We start from the raw sequence: 22,428 nt of genomic DNA, 5'->3' as shown, positions 1-22,428 counted from the left end.
GGCTTGGCGTGAGTGATGAGAGTGAGTGAGGAGAGAAATTTTTTGAGGATGGAAATGGATTGAAGGTAAAATAAAAGCTGAAATTGTTTTACACCTGATGGGGCTTATTTTACAGTCAACGGGGAATTCAATTTCCATTTGACCAAATTTTCTGTGCTTACCAAACACATAGAGGGGTGTAAAATGATTTCTTGAAACCCTTTTCAGCCAAAACAAACACACCCTTTATTTCTTAAATTAATTTTAGGTTTTAACTCTATAAACTTGTACTTTATGTTTATTTTGAACTAATCCAAAATCACTTTCTAAGAAATAAACATCTCTTTGCTCAAGTCTGGGATAGAGTATTAAGTAATAATTTTTTAATCATAAACATTTTTTCTTTTGAATAATGCATTAATTATAGATGACTTTCTTATAAATTATGCAGACTTTGAAACGGAATATAGAACATAAACTAGTTATATAGCTAATTTTATTTTTTGAAAAAATTGTGAATAGCAAACTATAATTTTTTTTTTTTTTGAGGGAGAACTATAAATTATTATTTAAGTACACAAAACCAAACAATTAAACAATTATTTGATATCTCAAAACCACCTATTATTGTTATATATAATATGTAATAAGTTTAATAAATCAATCCGTGTACCATTACTACTAAATATAAACACACTTTATTCCTTATAAAAAAAAAATACACTTTATTCAGTAAAAGTTAGAAAAAATACACAGCATACAAACAAACAAAACTATTCTATGTTATATATAAATATTATCTATATTACTATTTAAAGGGCTTCTCTTATTTGAACTGATTTTTTTTTTTTTTTTTTTTGTTCCAAAATACTTCTACACCCTTCGTTTAAGTAGGGACAAAACTTGATAATAACATTGTAAAAATATAAAACCACCAATATATATATATATATATAACTAACATTTCCTTTCCTTTTTTTTCCCCTTTTTTCTTTTTCTTCCCTCTCCCAACATTATATTAACTAGTATGTAACTCTTGTTTACGCCTAAGAATGATGAATTGTAGTAGTGTTATTGATGTTAGTTTGTGCTATTATATATGAGAAATAATATGTCCACAATATTTTTACAACAAATCTTAAGTGACAAGTTGTTATTGGTTGTTATTGTTGGGGCAAAAAATTAATCTTAGTGTTAAGTTCAAATTTGAACCAATAACAACAAACCACCTATGATTTGTTGTGAAAATGTTGTAAATGTAACATCTCTCTCTCTATATATAGGACATTAGTTCAATCATAATATTTGGAGATGCTAAAATGATTTTTCCTTACAATTTTAATGATATTGGTTACGCCATAATTTTGAAGATCATTATTTGACACTACATATACAATATCAATTCATTATCATTGTCCATTCTAAAAAAAAAAAAAAAAAAAAATTCACTATCATTGTCCGTGAAATTCTACTAAATATAATACAAAATAAAATAATAAATTGATTCAATAATATCTCCTAAATTGATTGGAAATAGGTGCATAGGGTCGTTTAGCTCAATTAAAATTTGTTACATTCAAGATCTTCACTTACAATATATCTAAATAGAAACAGTATAAAAAAAATATACTCATTAGTTCAAAAAAATAAAAATAAATAAATAACAGCAAAAATATGAATTTTTTTTTTGAAGGCCTGAATAATTTAATTTGTATGAAAAGCTAACAAATTTTAATTTTAATTTTGATTCTAATCAAATTTTATCTAAGATTTAGTTATACGCACACACACATATTACCTAGGTTTATTTATATTGAACTCATCGTTTTTTACGTTGAATTAACTCACTGGCACCAAAAATTAAAAAATTTAGATTAAATAGAACACATGGCGCAAAATTAAATTTTAATTGAAATCTAATTTTTATATTAAATTAACTCATTTGGCATAAAAATTAAAAAACTTAAATTAGATGAGAAATATGGCACAAAACTAAACTCTAATTGAATTACAATTTAAAATCTAATTGATAGATATATTCTATGATCCATGAGAAATTATAACGTTCACATGGTGGATAAGTAACGTGGTCTACCATTCCGCTAAAAGACTCACACTTATTTAAAATTGTTGAGTTAGAAATTTTTTTAAATAAAAACTAATTATTAACTTAGCAATTTTAAACAAATATAATTTTTTTTAGTGAAATTGTAGATCTACCATACCACTGTATAATTTCTTATTATCCATCCACTTTAATATATTCAGAGCAATTTTTGTGGTTCTCTTGTTTAACCCAACTTGCCACGTTTTGAGAAAGATAAAAAGAACTCTTCTTACCAATCACGACACACCACGTGTGCGACAAAACCACCTTTAGCAGCCCCGCTGTTTTCCAGATCCAACGAGCCCAGCTAATCAAAACCATACTCCCTACAGATTATTGCCTTTCTTCATCTTCTTCTTCTTCTTCTTTATTTATTTATTTATTTTTTTTTTTTCTCAAAGGGCTTTCTTCATCTTCTTTTTCCAAAAAAACATTTCTGTTTAATATGTTATTTTCCAAATAAAAATTTTACTTATCTATATAGTAATGTTAATAAAAATCCAGCTTTTACTACTATTATTTTTTCTGAATTTGGAAAAGAATAAAAAAAAATTTACTTTTTTTTATTAATAAAATGAGATATATACTACAAAAGTTATTAAAAAAAAAAAACTGTATTTACTATTTAAGAGTAAAAGCCAAAAAAAGAAGTAGTAATAAAGACGAAGTTAACGAGGAACTTAAAAAATTGAAGAGAGTAGCAAAATTAAAAATGGGCCAAGCTCTATAATTAACAGCACTCCTGTAACAACGCGCAGCACACAACTCACACACTCTTTTGCTTATATAAAATTAGTCAAATCTCAAATGACACTAAAGCTTAGCTTAATGTCTATATATATAGACATATAGATAGCCCAAAATTAATCAATAAAGTTTAGAAGTGAGTATTATTTGCAACTGACTGCCTCCCACTTCTGCTAACTCTCAATACTCTCATCTTTTTCTCTCTCTCTCTCTCTCTCTTCCTTCTCTCTCTTTCTCAAAATCACATATCACCTTTCTAATCTCAAAATCACTCTCTCCCTCTCTCTCTCTTTTCTCCTTATTTTCTTCCACATTACTCTCTCAAATCAGGTACATAACATTAATCACACTTATCTAGCGTAATTTCTATTGCTTTATTGTTATTATCTATTAATCTGCTTTAATTATCTATCTATCTATCCTCTTCCATCATTTGTTGATTTGCTCATGTTTTTTTTCTCTCTTTTCATTGCATTATTTTGTTGTCTTTCTTTGATTTCCTTTTACTCTCTGTTTGGTTGCCGAGAAATCTGACTGAAAAAAAAAAAAAAAAAAAACCTTAAATTTTCCGATGAAAAAAATACTGGCCTCATTTAAGTCTGATCGTTGTCCTTATCAGTGATTAATTCAGTTATCACATTATCAATACTTAATTAATTCATTTTATATTCTATTATCACATTTTTTTTTGTTCATTTTCGAATAAATGCAGGCATTACTTTTGCTTCCCAAGCATTATTTCAAAAGAAAAAAATATTAATATTACCTAGAATCCTAGATGCTAGTTGACTATGATAATTCCTTGTATTTACTTTATATATATATATATAGGAACATTTTAGATCTGAACTAAATTTTCTCTAGGAAGTACTTATTGTCTTTTATTTCACTTTTCAGTCACTTGATTAACATTTCTTTGAACTTTGTTTGGATTTTGGATTTTCAGTTAAATCGACATATTTTTATCGGATTATGATCATGATGGATGTGGACAACAAGTTCTTCAATGTGGGTGTTCTCATTGTGGCCACTCTAGTGGTGGCCAAGCTTATTTCTGTGCTTATAATGCCTAATTCTAAAAAACGTCTCCCCCCTGTTGTTAAGACATGGCCTTTGATTGGCGGCCTCGTCCGCTTCATGAAAGGTCCGATTGTTATGATCAGGGAGGAATACCCCAAGCTTGGGAGTGTATTCACATTGAATCTGGCTAACAAGAAGATTACTTTCTTGATTGGTCCGGAGGTTTCGGCACATTTCTTTAAAGCTTCCGAGTCAGATCTTAGCCAGCAGGAGGTATACCAATTCAACGTGCCCACTTTCGGTCCAGGAGTAGTATTTGATGTTGATTACTCGGTGAGGCAAGAGCAGTTTCGGTTCTTCACTGAATCTTTGAGAGTTAATAAACTCAAGGGATATGTGGATCAGATGGTTACAGAAGCAGAGGTATGTGTGAATTGAAAATTATAGATATGTGGATCCTTGATGGGTTTGTTGTTAATTTTCTTCCACATGTCAGTAGTTTATTTATATATGCATAAGAAGATCATGAAGGCTCCATTTTATATAGTAGGATGTAAGTACTAATTTGTTGGAGATGCGACATGTCCTAAGGCAGTTTTTTGTTACAAAATGGGTCGAATAATATATTACCAGCATTGATTGAAATGAAATAATAAAGCCACTTCGACTAAGATGTCTAGATACGTTTCCTTATTAAGAGCTCAGGTATTCTTATGGTTAAGAAAACTTAAACTATAACTTTGTTTAGGCTTTGGGTTGCAAACATTGCATGCTCCTTAGGATGTTTATTTTCTTTCAAACTTGATAAACTATTATCTAAAGGTACAGTTATCTTGTCAACGAGGCTTGCCCATTTATTGTTGACTGTACACCTAAATCCTGCTGATTAGAAGAAGAGTTATGCAGACTAACACAATGGGGCATAGATGCCTCATGCCTGAAAAAAGGGAGATATTCACCCTTAAGTGGTTAAGGATGTTTTGGTAGTGAATCAAAAAATGTGTAATTGTGTGTTGGAAACAAATGCAAAATAAGGACTAGCCTAAGATATTTCTATTAAAAGATTGACAATGTCTAGATTATTGTTTAAGCTGTTAAGCTGTAATATTAGTACCTATCATCTGCAAAAGTTTAATGTACAGGTCTAAAGTCACCAGCCACACTTTGAATTATGCTTTCAATATCCTCACTTTCAGCTATGTTATATGGTGCTTTCAATTCTTCGTACTCTGAACATTTTATGCTTGGCAGATGGCTCATTCTATTGTTATTTGAATTGCTCTATTGACCATACATGTGTGATATGGCTTTTGAGTAGTTTATAGATGGTTCTTTGATTTCTCAGATTCTGCATTATACCTTTTTCACAAAATTGATCACACCATGGTCTTAATTGCTTTTTTATACTGGCACCGGACAGGATTACTTCTCAAAGTGGGGAGACAGTGGTGAGGTGGACCTTAAGTATGAGCTGGAGCATCTAATCATCTTGACAGCCAGTAGATGTCTCCTGGGTCGAGAAGTTCGTGATAAGCTCTTCGCTGATGTTTCTGCCCTGTTCCATGACCTTGACAATGGAATGCTCCCTATTAGTGTTATCTTCCCATACCTGCCCATCCCTGCTCACAAACGCCGTGACCAGGCCCGTAAGAAGCTTTCAGAAATCTTTGCAAACATCATAGCCTCCCGCAAAGATGCTGGAAAGTCAGAGAATGACATGCTGCAGTGCTTCATTGACTCAAAGTACAAAGATGGCCGCCCAACAACTGAAACCGAGGTCACTGGCCTGCTCATTGCTGCTCTATTTGCTGGGCAGCACACTAGTTCCATCACCTCCACTTGGACTGGGGCCTATCTCCTCAAACACAAGCAGCACCTATCTGCTGTTTTGGAGGAGCAGAAAAACCTGATGCAAAAGCATGGGAGTAAGGTTGATCATGATATCTTGTCTGAGATGGACACCTTGTATAGGAGCATTAAGGAGGCATTGAGACTCCACCCCCCACTGATTATGCTGCTACGTAGCTCACATAGTGATTTTAGTGTGACAACCCGAGATGGAAAAGAATATGACATCCCAAAGGGCCACATAGTTGCCACATCACCAGCTTTTGCAAACCGTCTTCCTCATATTTTTAAAGATCCTGACAGTTATGATCCCAACAGATTTGCCATTGGGAGAGAAGAAGACAAGGTTGCAGGGGCATTCTCATATATTTCTTTTGGAGGTGGCAGGCATGGTTGCCTTGGTGAGCCCTTTGCATACCTGCAGATAAAGGCAATCTGGAGCCATTTGCTGAGGAATTTTGAGTTTGAGCTTATATCACCTTTTCCTGAGATTGATTGGAATGCCATGGTTGTGGGTGTGAAAGGAAAGGTGATGGTGCGGTACAAGCGGCGGGTGCTTTCTGTTAATTAATCTAGGTGTTTGGCAGGTCTAAATTAATTACTTGGTCTTTGGGATTTTATTGCTCCATCATGTATGCTTCTTTGGTGTCATGCTTTAATCTGTGTTTCTAGAAAGGTGTTGCTCTCTCTTTTTGGATTTGGTCTTTGTTAGCCTATTTATGGTTGATTATTGTAGCTTGTAATAGAACTTTAGTTTTGTTTTAGTTGTAACTGCCAAAAAATTGGGGCCCTTGACTTGCGTTGGATTTCTCTCTCATCAATGAATTTGTGTTAGAACAAGTATCTCTCTGAATGGTGTCATGTGTATAGTTCATGGTTGTAGGAAGGGCTGGATTACCGGCTCATCATCAAGTGGCGAAAATATTACATGAGGATAACCAATGCACTTGAACCGGGCTAATCAATTCCACATCTAAAATAGAACATGATCATCATTATGTTATGTATCTTGTCTACGTTTTGATACAATGGGACACCAGGGGTCATATTTTGTGCCCATAACATTAAGCTAAGCGAGACTGTGAACACCAGAGTCTGTTGTAGACCATTTCAATTGTTTATTGCCCATATGGTAGGCTGCAAACCTAATTATTAGCCAGGAAGGTTTCATAGCATCTCCATGGGCACAAATCTGATTAAGCAACACGTTTTTCATTTGCAACAGAACTTAAAGATCTGAGTTTTGAGTGCTGTTCCGAGTGTTTAGGCACTTGGAAGGAAAGATGCTAGAGCTCTTTACATCAACTTTGGATGAATTTACACAGACACGCGGTGAGCACAGAGCGAACTATTCTTTTGCCTTTTACTAAAAAAAAAAAAAAAAACTTTGGATGAATTTAACTCGATTCATAGAAATGAATTTAATGCTAAGCCATTACCGGCATAAATGATACAGTCTTGGTCCAATGAGATATAGTTAAGATGATATAATACTAGTACAAGAATACAGTAAAAAAAAATTCTAATTACACAGGCTGGTGTGAAAATAACCTTTCTTGTACATCTTCATACTTTCTTGGGCAAGGACCAGTGGTAAATAAACTAATAGAAGCTACTTACCATAATATTAGATCTCATGAAAAGGTATAAAAAGTAAATAAAAATATCTCTCTATCTTCGTGGAGATCATCTTTACGTTCATCAAGACCATGTTTTAACATTTATCATATTATGTCTCTGTGGCAGATCATGATCTTCCAGCACCCTGGATTAAAGAGCAGCTGAAATACATGAAAGCTATGAACCTTTTCCAAAGTAGAAGGACAAAACAGAACAAAAACTAACCTCTATGTTTCAGATTGTGGCATCTGTGACATATGTTGAGCTTCACAGGTGATCAGTTTGATATGATTTTTAGGAGTTCAATATCAAACAAAAGAGTCTTGTCTATCAACCCTTGGTTCCTCAGTACAAAATCCAAAGCTCGTTGACCCTTTGAAACACATTGGCATTGTATCTTGTAAGGGTTCACAAAATTTTAATACAAGTATCAACAAAATTCTCAAATTTTACCGAAAATGTTGTTGGTCTTGGGCCACTCTTGTTGTAATCATTGTCTGGATATCCCAGATCTGGCGGCACTATGATCCTGCAACACTGCAAAATGGATCATGAAATTTGCATACAATTTTCTTTTTCCCTCCCTTTTTTCCCAGGCTCAATGCAAGTATACATTTTGCCAATACTACTAAAATTTTGTGCTCAAGGTCAAGAGAAGCTGCATTAACAATATCCAGGAGCTCAAAATTTCATCCAAAAGAACATATGATTAAGGCGTGCACCAATTTGTGAGCTGGTATTAACTTGAAGGTATGGTGACTAGTACCCAGATAATGAGTCTATTAAGTTGGAGTTTGGCATCTCTAGTAGAACTGCATTTTGCAGATTTTTATATAGTGAAATGCATTTTGCAATTTTTGGTAGTGCTTGACAAGTTTCTTGGCTTATGTGAAATGCATTTTGCAATTTTCGGTAGTGCTTGGATCTAGCAGTTAAGGAAGGCGAAGAAGGATGGATGGCAATTGGGGCCTGGGATTGAGATTGTGGTTGAGATTCAGTGATAGTGGTGATGGTGCTGTGGTTGCAATTGGGGCTTGGGTTGTGTTGAGAATAAGATTTTTATTTAGCGGAAAGATAGAATTCGAAATGAGGAAATTCGTTTAAAAATAGGGGTGGTCTCTACTGATGAAAAGATGATGAAGAGCTGCTTGAGATGGTTTAGTCATGTTAAAAGGAGAGTGATTAATGCATTGATGACCAAGAGTGAGTTGATTCAAGTTGAGGGAATACAAAAAGGTAGAGGAATGCCAAAAATAACAGTAGTAAAAATAGTAATAAAGGACATGTCAATTAAGGAAGTAATAGATAGTATGAATTTGGATAGAATAAAATGCCAGGAAAAGGATCTATTGTTGTGGATATATAGCCAAAGCTGACTCATTTGTTGAGGATTTATCGATGACACCAACAATTTGGAAGAAAGGCTTGATTGTTTTTGTTGTTGCTGAGAGTTTTTTGTGTAATCATTGTAATTGGGTGACCAAGAAGTCACTGTGCACGATGGCGTGTGCAATTGCAGTTTCAGCCCTTTTTCCATTTGTTGTTAATGTGTGATCATGTTGTACACGGTGGCGGGTGATCGGGTTGTATACAGTGGCTTTGGTGCATGGAAGTTTCAGAGATTTTAGAGATTGATTTAGAAATTTGGGAAATAGATTATGCATGGTGGCTTGACTTCTTAGAATTTCTTTCTTGGGGGAAATTGTAGAGAGTTAAAAGAAATTGGTGAAAAAAGAAGATTATTTTGATTTTTTTTTTTATAGATCTCATTTTTTTTAGTTGGGGTTGTTATGTTTTCTTTTTAAAAAAGATATTGATTGGGTAATGGTTAAATTATTATTTAATGGGAAAAAAAAAAAAGCATTATCCAATGACATAACTAAACACTATTTCATTTAGTATTATTACCCTTGAGAAAAAGTTTCAACGTAATACCAAATGCATTTTTTTCAAAGAGATGCATTATGTAATGAATTCATTATTCGGTTAGAATTCATTATCCCAAAATGCAGTAGAGTTACCAAACACAGCTGAATTAATCCATAGAATGCAATCTTGGCACATTTTAGTGAATGCATCTAGAGACAAAATACATTGATGGCCATAGGAATTACGGACAGGAGCTTAGGCAGTTCCTTGAAATCACACCAAAGTAACAAACCAGGCATACATGTCATTCAGTTGTAATCCTTTTTATATACTTAATGTGTGGCATGTGCATTGTGCACTACCTTTAAGCAAATGAGCTTTGACTGGTTCTTGAAATCACACTAAAGTAATAAACTAGGCATACATGTTGATTATTTGTAATCCTCTTTATATACTTGACTCATGGTGTTAGGATCTAGATTTTAGTTCGTGAATTCGTGTGGCAAAATGCACTTTAATGAGTTTCATATTCATTGAAAATAAGTAGGTTAGGTATTGAGTCAAGTTTCTGTCTAAAGATTGCAATTCATGAAGACTTCCTCAAAAACGATCACCAAGTCAGGCAGTAACCTTGCTTGACACTCGCTCAAGCGAGATTACGGAATTTAGATTCCTGGCTTTTCTTAGACACAGTTTAACCTAAACTAGTAAACTTGAATCTACATATAGATATCTTTCATGTGCAATTTTGAAGGTGACAGAGGCAACAGTTCTAATACCTATGAGAGAGCCTAAATTTCCTCAAGTCTAAACCGTCAAAAAGCCTCTCCTTGAGCTTACCTTTGATTTTCTCTCTGTAATTTATCCTCAAACCACAAATATCCTTAATACCTTTACTTTTTTAGTAGAAAGTAGAAACCATCCAGAGATTTTTTTAGAGTGCTGGTGTTTCAAGTTGATGCGGATAAGTCCATTTGTGGAGAAAGTTCTATAGAAGGATATTAGAGTTCTGGAGCCAATAATCAGGAGGCAAACGGGTTGCTTGTTGAGCTAAAAAGTCTGACAGCACATGCTATTACAACAAAGTCATGTCTATTTTACAAAGGTTCTGTGAGTATAAAATAATTTTAACAATTCCTTCTATAGTGGAAATTTCTTGTGAAGTTAGTCATCCTCTTAAGTGGTTTTTCTTTTGAAGAGTTCTTCAAAAGTTTTCCACTTCATAACCAAAATCTGTGGGTTTTTATTTATTTATTTTATAATTGCTTTGGATTGTGGTTGTTACTATGGTTGTGTTAATTTTTATGCAGTTAATTTCGGACATATGAGATAATTAATCCATTACTTTGTTATGTGGGGTTGATATAACCTTCATACCTCCACTTGTTTGGTAGAAACCCTCCAGAGAGTTCTTTGGAGTGTCTGAGTTCTGGTCGATGCAGATGAATTCATTCATGTAGGAAGTTCTATAGCAGGATCTCAGAATTCTAGTCGCTGAGGTAGGAGACAAATGGTTTGCTTGCTGAGATTACAAGTCATGTCACATTTAAAAATATTTTGTGAGTATAGATTGATTGTAACTGTTTCTTCTATAGTGAAAATTTCCAATGGGGTTCATTACCCCCGGGAGAGGTTTTCCTTTTGAAGAGTTTTTCAAAAGTTTTCTACATGTTTTCTTTTTACTTTTTAATTGTTTTGGATTGTAGTGATTATTACTTAGTTGTGTCAGTTAATTTTGAGCGTATGCAATAATTAATCTGTTACTTTGTTAACTAGAATCACTATAGACTTCATACCTCTACCTGTTTGGTGGAAACCCTTCAAGGAGTTCTTTGGAGTGTTGGGGTTTTGGGTTGATGCAAATGAGTTCATTTGTGGGGGAATTTCTATTAAAAAATTCTAGAGTTCTGTAGTTGCTGAGGTGAGAGGCAAACAGGCTACTTGCTGAGATTACAAGTCATGTTTAGTCTACAAAGGTTTTGTGACTATAGGGTAATTGTAACTGTTTCTTCATTTGTGGAAATTTCATATGGGGTTGGTTACCCTGGAGTGGTTTCTCATTTGGAAAATTCTTCAAAAGTTTTCCAATTCGTCACCAAAATCTGTACATTCTTTTTATCACTAAGGATTGTGGTGATGATTACTGTAGTTGTGTTAATTGTTAAGCTATTACATATGTGATAATTAATCCATTACTTAATTCACATGGCAGGTGCACTACTTTTAATGCAACTGTTCAAAAATTTTGTGGATCACTCAGAAAATAGCATAGTCTAAATATGCTATGTATTTTAGAAAGTAGATGCAGCACCTTCTAATGCCACCCAGAGCCATGCCTGAAACAGCTTCTTCAAAAGCTGGTATTACCTGAAGATTCAAGAGAAACAGAGCACCATTAGAAGCCTCAATTTTGAAAGTCCAACTGAATAACAATATGGCCAATTAATCCATAGCATCCCAATTGAATCCAATTCCCAAAGTGGCACTTCCCTACTGAATCTTGACTTACAAAGTTGCACTATAGAATTTAACAATAAGCAGTATCTTCTTATATAATTCCATACTTAAAAAAAAAATAATAATAGTAAAATAAAAAATTTAAAAAAATTAAAAAAATAATTAAATGCTTCATCAACATGAGATAGACATGCATTAACTTGAGCCAAGATTTAGAATTGAAATCAAATTCATAGCAATATAGGAATTTGAGGAGACACAGTACTTCTCCACTCCATCTTATACAAGATGGAAGGAAAACACTGTTTATTGATCAAATGGGGAAAAGAATATTCCTCACCTCCTGAGTTCCTATTCTAAATTTGAAGAAGTCCTTGTCATCACCCTGCAATTAAGCACTTAAATATCATTGTGTTCTAATTGAGTATGGTAGAAACTCCAGTTAAAGGATGATAAGCATTCCATACCACAAAGGAGCCACCCTTTGTCTTGTTTCGGGCTTCAAATATACGGCCATAATATCCAATGGTGTAACCATCCCAATCAACCTAGAACAACATCATTGCCCATTGCTGCTTCAGTTAGATAATTTGAGAATAAAACAACTTAGAATTGAACTTCAATGTTGCATGGTTTATATTGTATTAAATTCAGCTCACCATTTTGTCAAATGTTCACGTATCAACTATATCAGACTTAAGACAGATGACTCCATGCATACTTATACATATAATTGGGGATATGGAACTAATGCAGTCTAAAATTTCTCTTTAAATGAATGAGATTAGGCTCCAAGTCTTGGCTAACTTACATTATGAAAAAACGCACATGAATAATTAGTGGCTTACCACTACAGTCTCTCCCATCTTTGGTATGGGGCCATTTCCTACTCGCAAGTCCTGCATTCTCATAAATATGTTGTTAGAACAGATAATTAAATTATGATGCTTGTGCACTTAAACAGTTTTGGAGGGCTTAGCTATTTTTCATCAGGCAACCTTATACTGAAGACCTGATTCGGTCTCCGTGTAGTCCGGATAACGCATTTTAGTCTTGCCGTAGTCCTTTCCCCTAAGTGCTGGCACTGTAATCCCAAACATGGTGCTCATAGTTAGTATTTAGCACTAAAAAGCCTCCCATATATTAACATATTTGATTCTTAACAAATTAAGATTACCCAATGGTCCACAATCATATGACTGAGATACAAAGCAAAGCAAAGCAATATGCTATAGTTAAATCCACTGAAATCAACCTAGGTTACCTACGGCATAAATAGTGTAAATATTGACTATCAAAAAATTCAAAATTAAAGAAATTAGACTATATTCAATGAAAACTCTAATGTCTTGCCGTAGTCCTTTCCCCTAAGTGCTGGCACTGTAATCCCAAACATGGTGCTCATAGTTAGTATTTAGCACTAAAAAGCCTCCCATATATTAACATATTTGATTCTTAACAAATTAAGATTACCCAATGGTCCACAATCATATGACTGAGATACAAAGCAAAGCAAAGCAATATGCTATAGTTAAATCCACTGAAATCAACCTAGGTTACCTACGGCATAAATAGTGTAAATATTGACTATCAAAAAATTCAAAATTAAAGAAATTAGACTATATTCAATGAAAACTCTAATGGCTTGTTTGAAAGTTTAGAGAGGGAGGAGAGTAAAGGGGAGTAAAGGGGAGGGGAGTAGTGGGGAGGAGAGTAGAGGAGAATGATTCCCCTCTACTTTGTTTGGATGTTTTTAAAATTAGTAAGGGGGAAGGGAGTAATTAGCCCTTCTCCTTGTATAATTTTGTTAATATAATAAGGGTAAATTAGGTAATTTACTTAGTCAATAGTTTATGTACTCTACTCTCCCTCCAAATCTCTCCAATTTGGGAGAATTAAAAATGAGGGGCTAGAGGAAGTTGAAACCCCTCCAAACCCCTCCAAACTCCTCCCCCTCATTTCTTAAAAAACTTCCAAATAAGGTAATTGGATTACTCTCCCTTCCTCTACTCTACTCCCCCTTCATTTTTAAACATCCAAACAGGCCATAAATGACCCATAAAATCATACGAATGAGAGGAAGGACAAGGAAGAGTCCTAAGTGATGGCCAAGCTAAACTATTAACATGTAAGAACACATACCCAAAGGAATCATGTCATCTCTTATTTCAGCCAAAGCTGACGGATGGATTATCAAGCCATGATCACAAATGCAAAATAATTAAGGAATTCAATTGTTTAGATTTTAGTTGAAATTTAAGGCTCTAGTATAGCCTTGCAGAATCTCTAAAGTTGATATAATTTGGAACCTTATTATTGTAATGCTAATAAAGCAGGTGACTGGTGAGATAAAGAAGGCTAATAGGACCTTCATTCATTCATATATAATCTAGCTAAAAGAGTGAGGCATTGCTTATCCATCCAAATTTGACATTAATTTTTTGATGAAACCACGATTTACTTACAGAATTTTCCAGTAACCAAAAAAAAAAAAAAATGAAATTTAAGGCTCTAGTATAGCCTTGCAGAATCTCTAAAGTTGATATAATTTGGAACCTTATTATTGTAATGCTAATAAAGCAGGTGACTGGTGAGATAAAGAAGGCTAATAGGACCTTCATTCATTCATATATAATCTAGCTAAAAGAGTGAGGCATTGCTTATCCATCCAAATTTGACATTAATTTTTTGATGAAACCACGATTTACTTACAGAATTTTCCAGTAACCAAAAAAAAAAAAAAAAAACAATGCTGGCGTGCACAAATATAGTGAATGAAAGTCATTGTTAGTGAGTTACTGTCAGTAAATTCAGCTGCCACAGATACTCCATCCATTGAAGCATTCCACCAGAATCCAGCAGCAAGCATCCCAACTGATGAAATCAAAACTTTCCTTCGCTCGACGACTTTCCCATAAGCCGTGGGGTCTGGGTCTCCTTTAAGATTCAGAAATAAAAGTATTATTAAACAGTGCAACTTCAAAACAAGCACTTTTACAATTATTGATTCACTAAAATTTTTCCACTTTGCACACAAAACATATAGAGAAAGCTAGAAAATAATGCAGGTAACTGAAAACCCTCAATTAAGCCACATCAGCATAAACCTTAAAAGAAAATTCCAAATCGGTATACAGTTTTATTAATTATTGAAGATTGGTAATTGTGGGAGAAATAGAAGGGTTGAGAACGAACAAACAAACTAACCGCATGAAGTTGGAACTGAAAAGGAGTGAGGTCGGTGAAGAGATTGAGGAGTAATTGAAACTCTGGAGCATCCCTGAGATGAGATATGAATTGAATTGAAGTGAGTCAAATGAGATGAGATGAGAAAAAGAACGACAAGGTCGGAGGACGGTAGACGTAGTAGTACTTAGTACTTACTATGTTTGAAGATAACGGAAGAGAAACAACCCCTGAAATCCACGCCATTACTAATTATCAATACAATAAAGATTGCCTGTCAACTTTAGTAGACTCTAGTTTCTAGAGAGAGGGAGGGATGGGGGGCCTTTCGCGCGAAGATAACAACCTTAGTTTAGAGCTGTGTCTTTGTGGCTCATTGCCACCTTCTGGTTGTTATTGGGCTTTACTTCTCCACATGGGCCCATAAAAAAGGGCCACTCTTTTAAAAAACAAAAATTTATTAATTAGATTAATAAAATCTCTTCTATAGCTTTATATTTCTTAATCTTTATTAAACTAACAAGATTAGAAGAGAAAACTTTTTTTATCTGATATATATATATATATATAATGGAAGTTGCAGAATTTTATTGCTAAAAAAATATAACTAAAGAGAGTACAAACTAAGAGGGAACACATTTATGAAAAATAACAAATAAATGAAGAAGGGTGATTACAAATTATCTAAGCTCTTCTAGATCCTACCACAATAGAACCAAAAAAATCTCAAATATATACACCAAACTCATGGCCAGAAAGTAACCCACGAAGAGAAATGATCCATAAGTAGGAATGACCAAAATTCAGTTGACAACAAGTACCCGATTTGGCCGATAGGTATTAGTTTTGCCAATTCAAGTAACATGGGTAGGTTTTTACTTGCAATTGAATCTAGCATGCTAGCAAAACCCCTTACACACTAGTATTATTTTTTTTGGTTCTATTTTTGGTTTTGGTAAAAGGAAGAAATTTTTTTCCCTCTTTTACCAATACCAAAATTAGAAGAAGAAAAAAAAAATATATATATATATATATATATTAGTATGTAAGGGGCTTTGCCTAACTCCTGCATTTTCCCAAGAGAGCTAGTTAACTCTTCCAAACAAAAAAAGTAAAAACTCAGGTCAAGTCAAGTTTGGTGGAGATAGAAAGAATTCCGATTGAGCAAAGGAGTGGCTCATAGCCACCTAAGGCGGCAAGCTATGGCTAGCCTCTCCCAAAACAAGACTAACCAAAGGGCACCAATCTACTCAATATTACTGGTGGAGATCGATAGAATTCTAATTGAGCAAAGGAGTGGCTCACAGCCACTTAAGGTGCTATGGCTACCCTCCACCAAAACAAGACTAACAAAAGGGCACCAATCTACTCAATATTAATCTTCTTTTCCCCATACATAACGAACAATGTTTTATTTTTCCAAACTGGTTTCAAAAGAATCTCATCCAATTTATATGTGGCAATTTTTTAAAAATATTTCATGTGTATTAAATCAAATAACTCATTAAATTATTTAAAAACACGGACAGATGACTAAAAGTACATTTGAATGGTTAATGGGTTGAAATAATTTTTCTCTAAACTGGTTTGAAGGTAGACTCTATCCATACAGATAACAGTTTACAAATTTGAATGGTTAATGGGTTGAAATAGTTTTTCTCTAAACTGGTTTGAAGGTAGACTCTATCCATACAGATAACAGTTTACAAATTAGACCGCAATCTTAGTTAATGTTCAAGGATGCTTTGAAAGAATCACCAGGAGCAGGATTATTATGTCCTTAATGTAGTTTTAGTACACAATTAACCATTCAATAAGCTTCATTAAATAACACGTCCAAATCCTGTTGGTAGGTAAACAAGCTAGGCTCTCTTGGGCAAATGCAGGAGTCACTGAATCAGAACCTCATTGCTCCTGGGCCACCTAATAGAAGTAACTTCTTGATTGAGGAAAGAGGAGAGATTATCAGCACCAGTAACTTTCACAAAATACTTCCCCAAAACACTTCCACATTTTATAGATCGTTACTAATCTTTACAAATCAGAAAATGATGTAATCAAACCTCACATAATAAACGTACTCGTACAAAATACATCCTTATCGTCTTATAGTGCATTCATCAACTACATTTACAGCAGGATTGAGCACCCCACGAGTTTTATTAACCTTGCATCGCCCCAAATAAGCAAACCATGACGCTCACAGGCTGACTAATTTAAGAGAGTTCGCCTTCTCTTGCAGGGTATCGAGCAGGCTGTCAAAACTTTTCTTAAAGGAATCCACACCTTCAAGTTCAAGCTGGGTGCCAACATCGCTCCAGTCAATGCCCAATTTTTCGAGTGCATTGTAAACGCCTTCAGCCTCAGATACGTTTGAATCAATTGTCCTTGAAACAGCACCATGATCAATAAATGCTTGAAGAGCTTGGTCAGGCATGGTTGACACCTACACAGAAAAACGACAACAAATATAAAGAGGATGACTTTTTAATTTAACAAAATTGAGTTTGACAATCATGAACTTCCATTCTAATTTTCATCAAAGGCCATAAGCCCATAAGCATATAACAAAACTGAGGTATGATAAATGTGTTGGCTCACCGTGTCAGGTCCAATGAGAGGAGCAACATATAAGGTGTCAGGGTAGGCAGGGTTCTTAACACTGGTTGAGGCCCACAGCAGCCTCTGCTTCTTGGCACCTTTTTTCACCAGAGCTTCCCATCTTGGACCAGAGAATTTCTTCTGGTAGAGTTTGTATGCCAAGGCTGCTTGAGCAACTGCAGCCTGAAAAGTAGTGATTAGCCATGACATTAGCAAATCTCTAAATTCTAGGTTTCTATTTCCCCCACAGGAAAAATAGAATTCACAATCTAGTTACCTTTCCTCGAAGATCAAGGGCCTCTGGGGTTCCAATCTTCTCAAGCTTCTTGTCAATGAGGGTATCTACTCGACTGACAAAGAAGGAAGCAACACTGGTTACTTTGGAGAGGTCATTTAAGCCAGAAGCTTCAAGACCATCCAAGTAAGCATCAATGACTGCTTCATATCTAGAAAGAGAGAATATGAGCTGTGCATACACAACAGAAGGAGACGGTTAGAATGGTACCAAATGGCAATCAAATCAAACTTAGAAAATTATGATACAAGTTCATAATACTACCACTTTATCTGTCACATAACCAAAATAACAAAATGCTGTAAATATTCCATTTTCATCATGCTTAGAAAAGCTTTGTCAATCAAGGAGATCATGATATTCCTTACAAAGACTACCTCACTTAGTAATGGCCAAATAAACACAGTATACTACAATCACTTTGTAATCATAATCTATTACAAGTGATGGTCCAATAGTACACTATAGACATAGAGAAGTGAAGGAGATAGCCAAATACAATCCAAGATCACATAAAACAAAACTACCAAAGTCTACCAAATGCTGTAGAGTTTCTTTTAAGCTAAGCATGGATGTGTAGAATGAACTACTACTTACTGTCACATTCACGCTTATGCCAAGTGAAATAACATCCTTAATAGAGGGAACGCATGCAGCTGTAGCAGGAATCTTGATGTAAACGTTGCGCCGATCAACCACTTTATGGAGCCATTTTGCAGCATCTACAGTCCCTTTAGTCTCGTCTGCAAGTCTGGGGGACACTTCAACAGAAACATAACCATCGGCAGCATTTGTTTGATCATAAATTGGCTCAAAAAGTTTGCATGCATCTTGAATGTCCTTCACCACAAGTTCCCAGTATGCAGCTTCAATGTCTTTTCCTGATTGAACAAGTTCCCTGCAGATTCAAGTAATTCAAGGTTGGATTTATAGCCAGATAAACTACCTGCTGGAATGACAATAATCAAAGAAAAGCACATCTAATTTCCAGATATCTGAAGTCAGCAGCAACCAGCACACTGGTAAGAGTTATGCATACATCACGCCACACACACACACACACACACTACCTGAATTGGTCATTGTAAGCATTTGAAGATGATATTGCTTTCTGGAAGATCTGTGATCATGTATATTAAAAATTAGTTACATGGGATTAGAAGTGATAAATTAAAACTGCATAAAAAGCATCTTCAGATACAATTCTATAAGTATAACTGATCTTCATGGTTTCATCCCCACCCCCCTCCCCAAAGAAAAAAGAGAAAAGTTTAATATTAATAATATGTGCATAATTACCGCTGGGTTGCTAGTAACACCTCTAACACCACTTGCAATTAGAGGAAGCAGATCTGTAACAGGCCGGCAGAGGTTATCATACCATGGACTCTGCCCTTCCTTCTCATAGAGATCATGAAGAACTGTTCTCTTCACTGGAGTTCCATTTCCATCAGCTTTGGAACACTTGACACTGTAAGAACAACTAATATATAAGAATCCAAAGTTTACAATTCAAGATTAAGAGGACTGCCATGCAATAACCACAGATTACAAACACATCCAAAAAAAAAAAAAAGAAAATTTATAGCAATCTAAGATTTCAAAAACTAACGACCATAATATTGAATTAATGTCAAAATATTATGTAACGCTGAGTATCAATATTTGGATGATATCTAGTAATCAAGAACCATGAGCGCATACAGAATTAAGCCTTCCAAATGATGCATTTTGAATGGTACAGATTATGCATCGTAAGCAGGAAATCATTCACAATTCTCTGAGAACTTGAAAGGAAATCAATATTTATAAATTTTTTGAACCAGAAGAGCAACCAGTCCACAAATAGAGTGCACGTTGAAAGTTTGAGACATTAAACAAACACATGGAGATTCTCACTCTTAGTATGTCTAAAAAATGTCACCTTTCAGGAGAATAACAAAGAACCCTCTTTTGTTCTAATAGTATCTCAAAGATCCCAACTCATTTTCCCTTGAAAAAATGAATTGAAAAAAAAATGGGTGACAGTCAAATCGCAAAATATTCACAATATGATTGTAAATCAGATCATTACCATAATAAAAGTTTCAAATCACAATCGCCACAAAGACATGCACAAAAAACCCACGATAACAATATTACCAGCTAAGAAAATAACAAGTAAAAGAGAAAACATACACCAAAGGGCCCCTCAAAGCTGGGTTGCTCCTCACGGCTAATTTGGAAGATGAAACTTTGGCGTTGAAATCACTGCTCCTGTAGAAACCAATCAAGATCTTAGGCTGTGCAGATCTGGGTTTCAACGTAGAGGATACAGAGGCGGCATGGCTCGGAGTTGAGAGCCTGGAAATAGTAGCCATGGAGGATCAAACGCAACACAGTCACAGAGGGTAGGTGAAGGTGAGAGAGAGAGCGTTTTGCGTGTGTTTATATATTACGCTATGATACAAACGATGATAGTGGACATGTGCCTAGGACTATATATGGTTTTTTGTTTGGTTTGGTTGGTTCAAGTTTTACCCCTTGATCCGTGTCAGCAAAATCAGCTCTCTATTTGACCAAACGGGCAGGTAGAGATTGTGAGAGGTGGCTGTTGATGTTAAATAAGGTGGGAACATTTGGTGAGTTTTGTTTTGTTCTCTCTGTGACTTTTTGTTCATGTGACGCTCTCATCTCATTGCTGACCTCGTAATTTCTTTCTATAAAATTAGATAAATCTGCTAATTTTGCAACTTTATTATCCGTTTACAGTCAGCTGGCTTTTACTTTTTATGTATAATTTTTTAAAATTTTATATTTTTTAATTTTTTAATTTATAAATATATTTTAGCATATTTTTAATAATAAATTTTTTTTAAAGTTAGCTAAGTTATTGTCAAACAAATACATAGAGTCATTCCATTGACTTAAGCATTGTGGGGCTTAAGGCGGCTACTTTAAGTGAAGACTATTCTTATATTTTAAATATTAATAAAAATTTATTTAACATTTGATTTTTTTTTCATTTAAAATATATTTTTATAGATTCAAAATTACAAACAGTATTTGTGTGTGGGATATTAATGAATTCTACACTAAAATTGAGAAAACTCAATAGTCATTGCCACATCCAATGAAAATAATCTTCTTAAATTTTCTGGTTTTTCTTTGATAAAAGAAATTATTATTTTTATTTATTAGCTAATATTTTGAGTTTAATTAATACTCTCATTGGTACGTAGATATGTCTATTTGTTAAAATTTGGGGGTCTTTTTTCATAAGAAGCTGTAGGCGGTTGCCTATTTGCCTCATACCTTCAGCCTGCTCTAATCACTCCCCCTCACCGATTTCTTTTATAGGACCTATCACCATTTTATTGGGTGCCAGTTAATATTTTGACAGGTTCACCAAAAAACAAAAAAAAGAAAAAAAATAATAATTATGTTGACAATTACTTCAAAAAGAAAATTATAATTTGAACTCGATATCTAATCCCTTCTATTTGCATTAAGATTTTATTACTTGTATTTAGATATTAGTATTCTCTTAAGACCTTGAAAGAAGATTTTAAGTTTTTAACATTAAAAAGGGAGAAAAAAAAAACTCTTGCACTTCTGTGGTAGGATAAGAAAAAGTGTTGTTACTCTAAATAAGACTAGTGAGGATGTGAATGCATCAAATATATTAATTAACAATTTAGTTGAGGCAGATACATGATCTTGACAAGTGGAAAAATTAGGAACTAGAACATTTACAAAAGGGAGGGGGGAACAACACACCCTTAGTACAATGGTCACTCTACAAGTATGAGTAGACATTTTATCTTGTATTAAAAAAAGAAGGGGGGGGGGGGGAGAGGGAGAACAGAGAAAGAGAAATTATAGTAATTTTGGAAAATGAAACATTTTATGTCAAGTTATAGTAATTTTATATTAGCTTTCATATACCAAAGGAAATGACTCATGTAAGAAACTAAGAATTGTTTGTTTCGCATAAAAGTATACTCTTTTATTTGAAAACCTAGCTTGTCCTTTAACCAAGCATGCCTCAATTTAATTATAAAAGAACTCTAACTACTTATAATAACTTTATATTGCATTTTCAATCTCTAAAATTGAGGCATGCCTCACCAAGTTTTACAAGTGTAAAAGTCTGAAGAATTTATATCAGGGGCAGAAGAAGACATTGTACCAAGGGGAACAGCACACCCTTGGTACAGTGGTCACTCCACAAGTATAAATGCTTGTGGAGTGGTGGGGAGCAAGGGCCGGAATTTAAGTCTTCAAGAGGAAGCTTCACACACATATATACTTAGATTATGCTAAAGTAGAAATTTTATCTTATATTAAAAAGGGGGGGGGGGGGGGAGAACAGAGAAAGAGAAATTATAGTAATTTTGGAAAATGAAACATTTTATGTCAAGTTATAGTAATTTTATATTAGCTTTCATATACCAAAGGAAATGACTCATGTAAGAAACTAAGAATTGTTTGTTTCGCATAAAAGTATATTCTTTTATTTGAAAACCTAGCTTGTCCTTTAACCAAGCATGCCTCAATTTAATTATAAAAGAACTCTAACTACTTATAATAACTTTATATTGCATTTTCAATCTCTAAAATTGAGGCATGCCTCACCAAGTTTTACAAGTGTAAAAATCTGAAGAATTTATATCAGGGGCAGAAGAAGACACTATTTTTTGTTGGATAAAAAGACGAA

General features: G+C 34.2%; 3 protein-coding genes across 4 annotated transcripts; 1 reads left to right on the top strand and 2 right to left on the bottom strand.

Annotated features, from left to right (window-relative positions):
* Positions 1-2,908: 2,908 nt before the first annotated feature.
* LOC111985032 (sterol 14-demethylase) lies at positions 2,909-6,541 on the top strand. Its single transcript, XM_024016648.2, has 3 exons — positions 2,909-3,163; positions 3,780-4,276; positions 5,274-6,541. The coding sequence occupies exons 2-3, from the start codon at positions 3,806-3,808 to the stop codon at positions 6,270-6,272; spliced, it is 1,470 nt and encodes a 489-aa protein (XP_023872416.1). The 5' UTR covers positions 2,909-3,163; positions 3,780-3,805; the 3' UTR covers positions 6,273-6,541.
* Positions 6,542-7,097: 556 nt separating this feature from the next.
* On the bottom strand, positions 7,098-15,183 carry LOC111985054 (peptidyl-prolyl cis-trans isomerase FKBP19, chloroplastic). 2 transcript variants are annotated; one of them, XM_024016680.2, is made up of 11 exons: positions 15,032-15,182; positions 14,855-14,927; positions 14,447-14,584; positions 12,646-12,731; positions 12,496-12,546; positions 12,115-12,195; positions 11,988-12,032; positions 11,502-11,557; positions 7,775-7,850; positions 7,547-7,694; positions 7,098-7,466 (listed from the first exon to the last, which is right to left on the bottom strand). In XM_024016680.2, exons 1-10 carry the CDS (start codon positions 15,077-15,079, stop codon positions 7,599-7,601), a joined length of 750 nt encoding a protein of 249 aa, XP_023872448.1. In that variant the 5' UTR covers positions 15,080-15,182; the 3' UTR covers positions 7,098-7,466; positions 7,547-7,598. The 2 variants fall into 2 exon arrangements, with proteins under 2 accessions (XP_023872448.1, XP_023872450.1); XM_024016682.2 differs by lacking the exon at positions 7,098-7,466 and having other exon boundaries at positions 7,647-7,694; positions 7,775-7,858; positions 15,032-15,183.
* Positions 15,184-16,812: 1,629 nt separating this feature from the next.
* Positions 16,813-20,197, bottom strand: LOC111985018 (uncharacterized). The gene is made up of 7 exons (XM_024016638.2): positions 19,908-20,197; positions 19,029-19,200; positions 18,800-18,849; positions 18,327-18,627; positions 17,712-17,900; positions 17,435-17,617; positions 16,813-17,279 (listed from the first exon to the last, which is right to left on the bottom strand). The coding sequence occupies exons 1-7, from the start codon at positions 20,087-20,089 to the stop codon at positions 17,034-17,036; spliced, it is 1,323 nt and encodes a 440-aa protein (XP_023872406.1). The 5' UTR covers positions 20,090-20,197; the 3' UTR covers positions 16,813-17,033.
* Between the last annotated feature and the right edge of the window lie 2,231 nt (positions 20,198-22,428).

The sequence above is a fragment of the Quercus suber genome, unplaced genomic scaffold (assembly GCF_002906115.3).
Source record: "Quercus suber isolate HL8 unplaced genomic scaffold, Cork oak 2.0 scaffold_1002, whole genome shotgun sequence".
Taxonomy (NCBI): Eukaryota; Viridiplantae; Streptophyta; class Magnoliopsida; order Fagales; family Fagaceae; genus Quercus; species Quercus suber.
The sequence above is the reverse complement of the archived record's forward strand: the minus strand, read 5'-3'. Positions and strand labels throughout refer to the sequence as shown.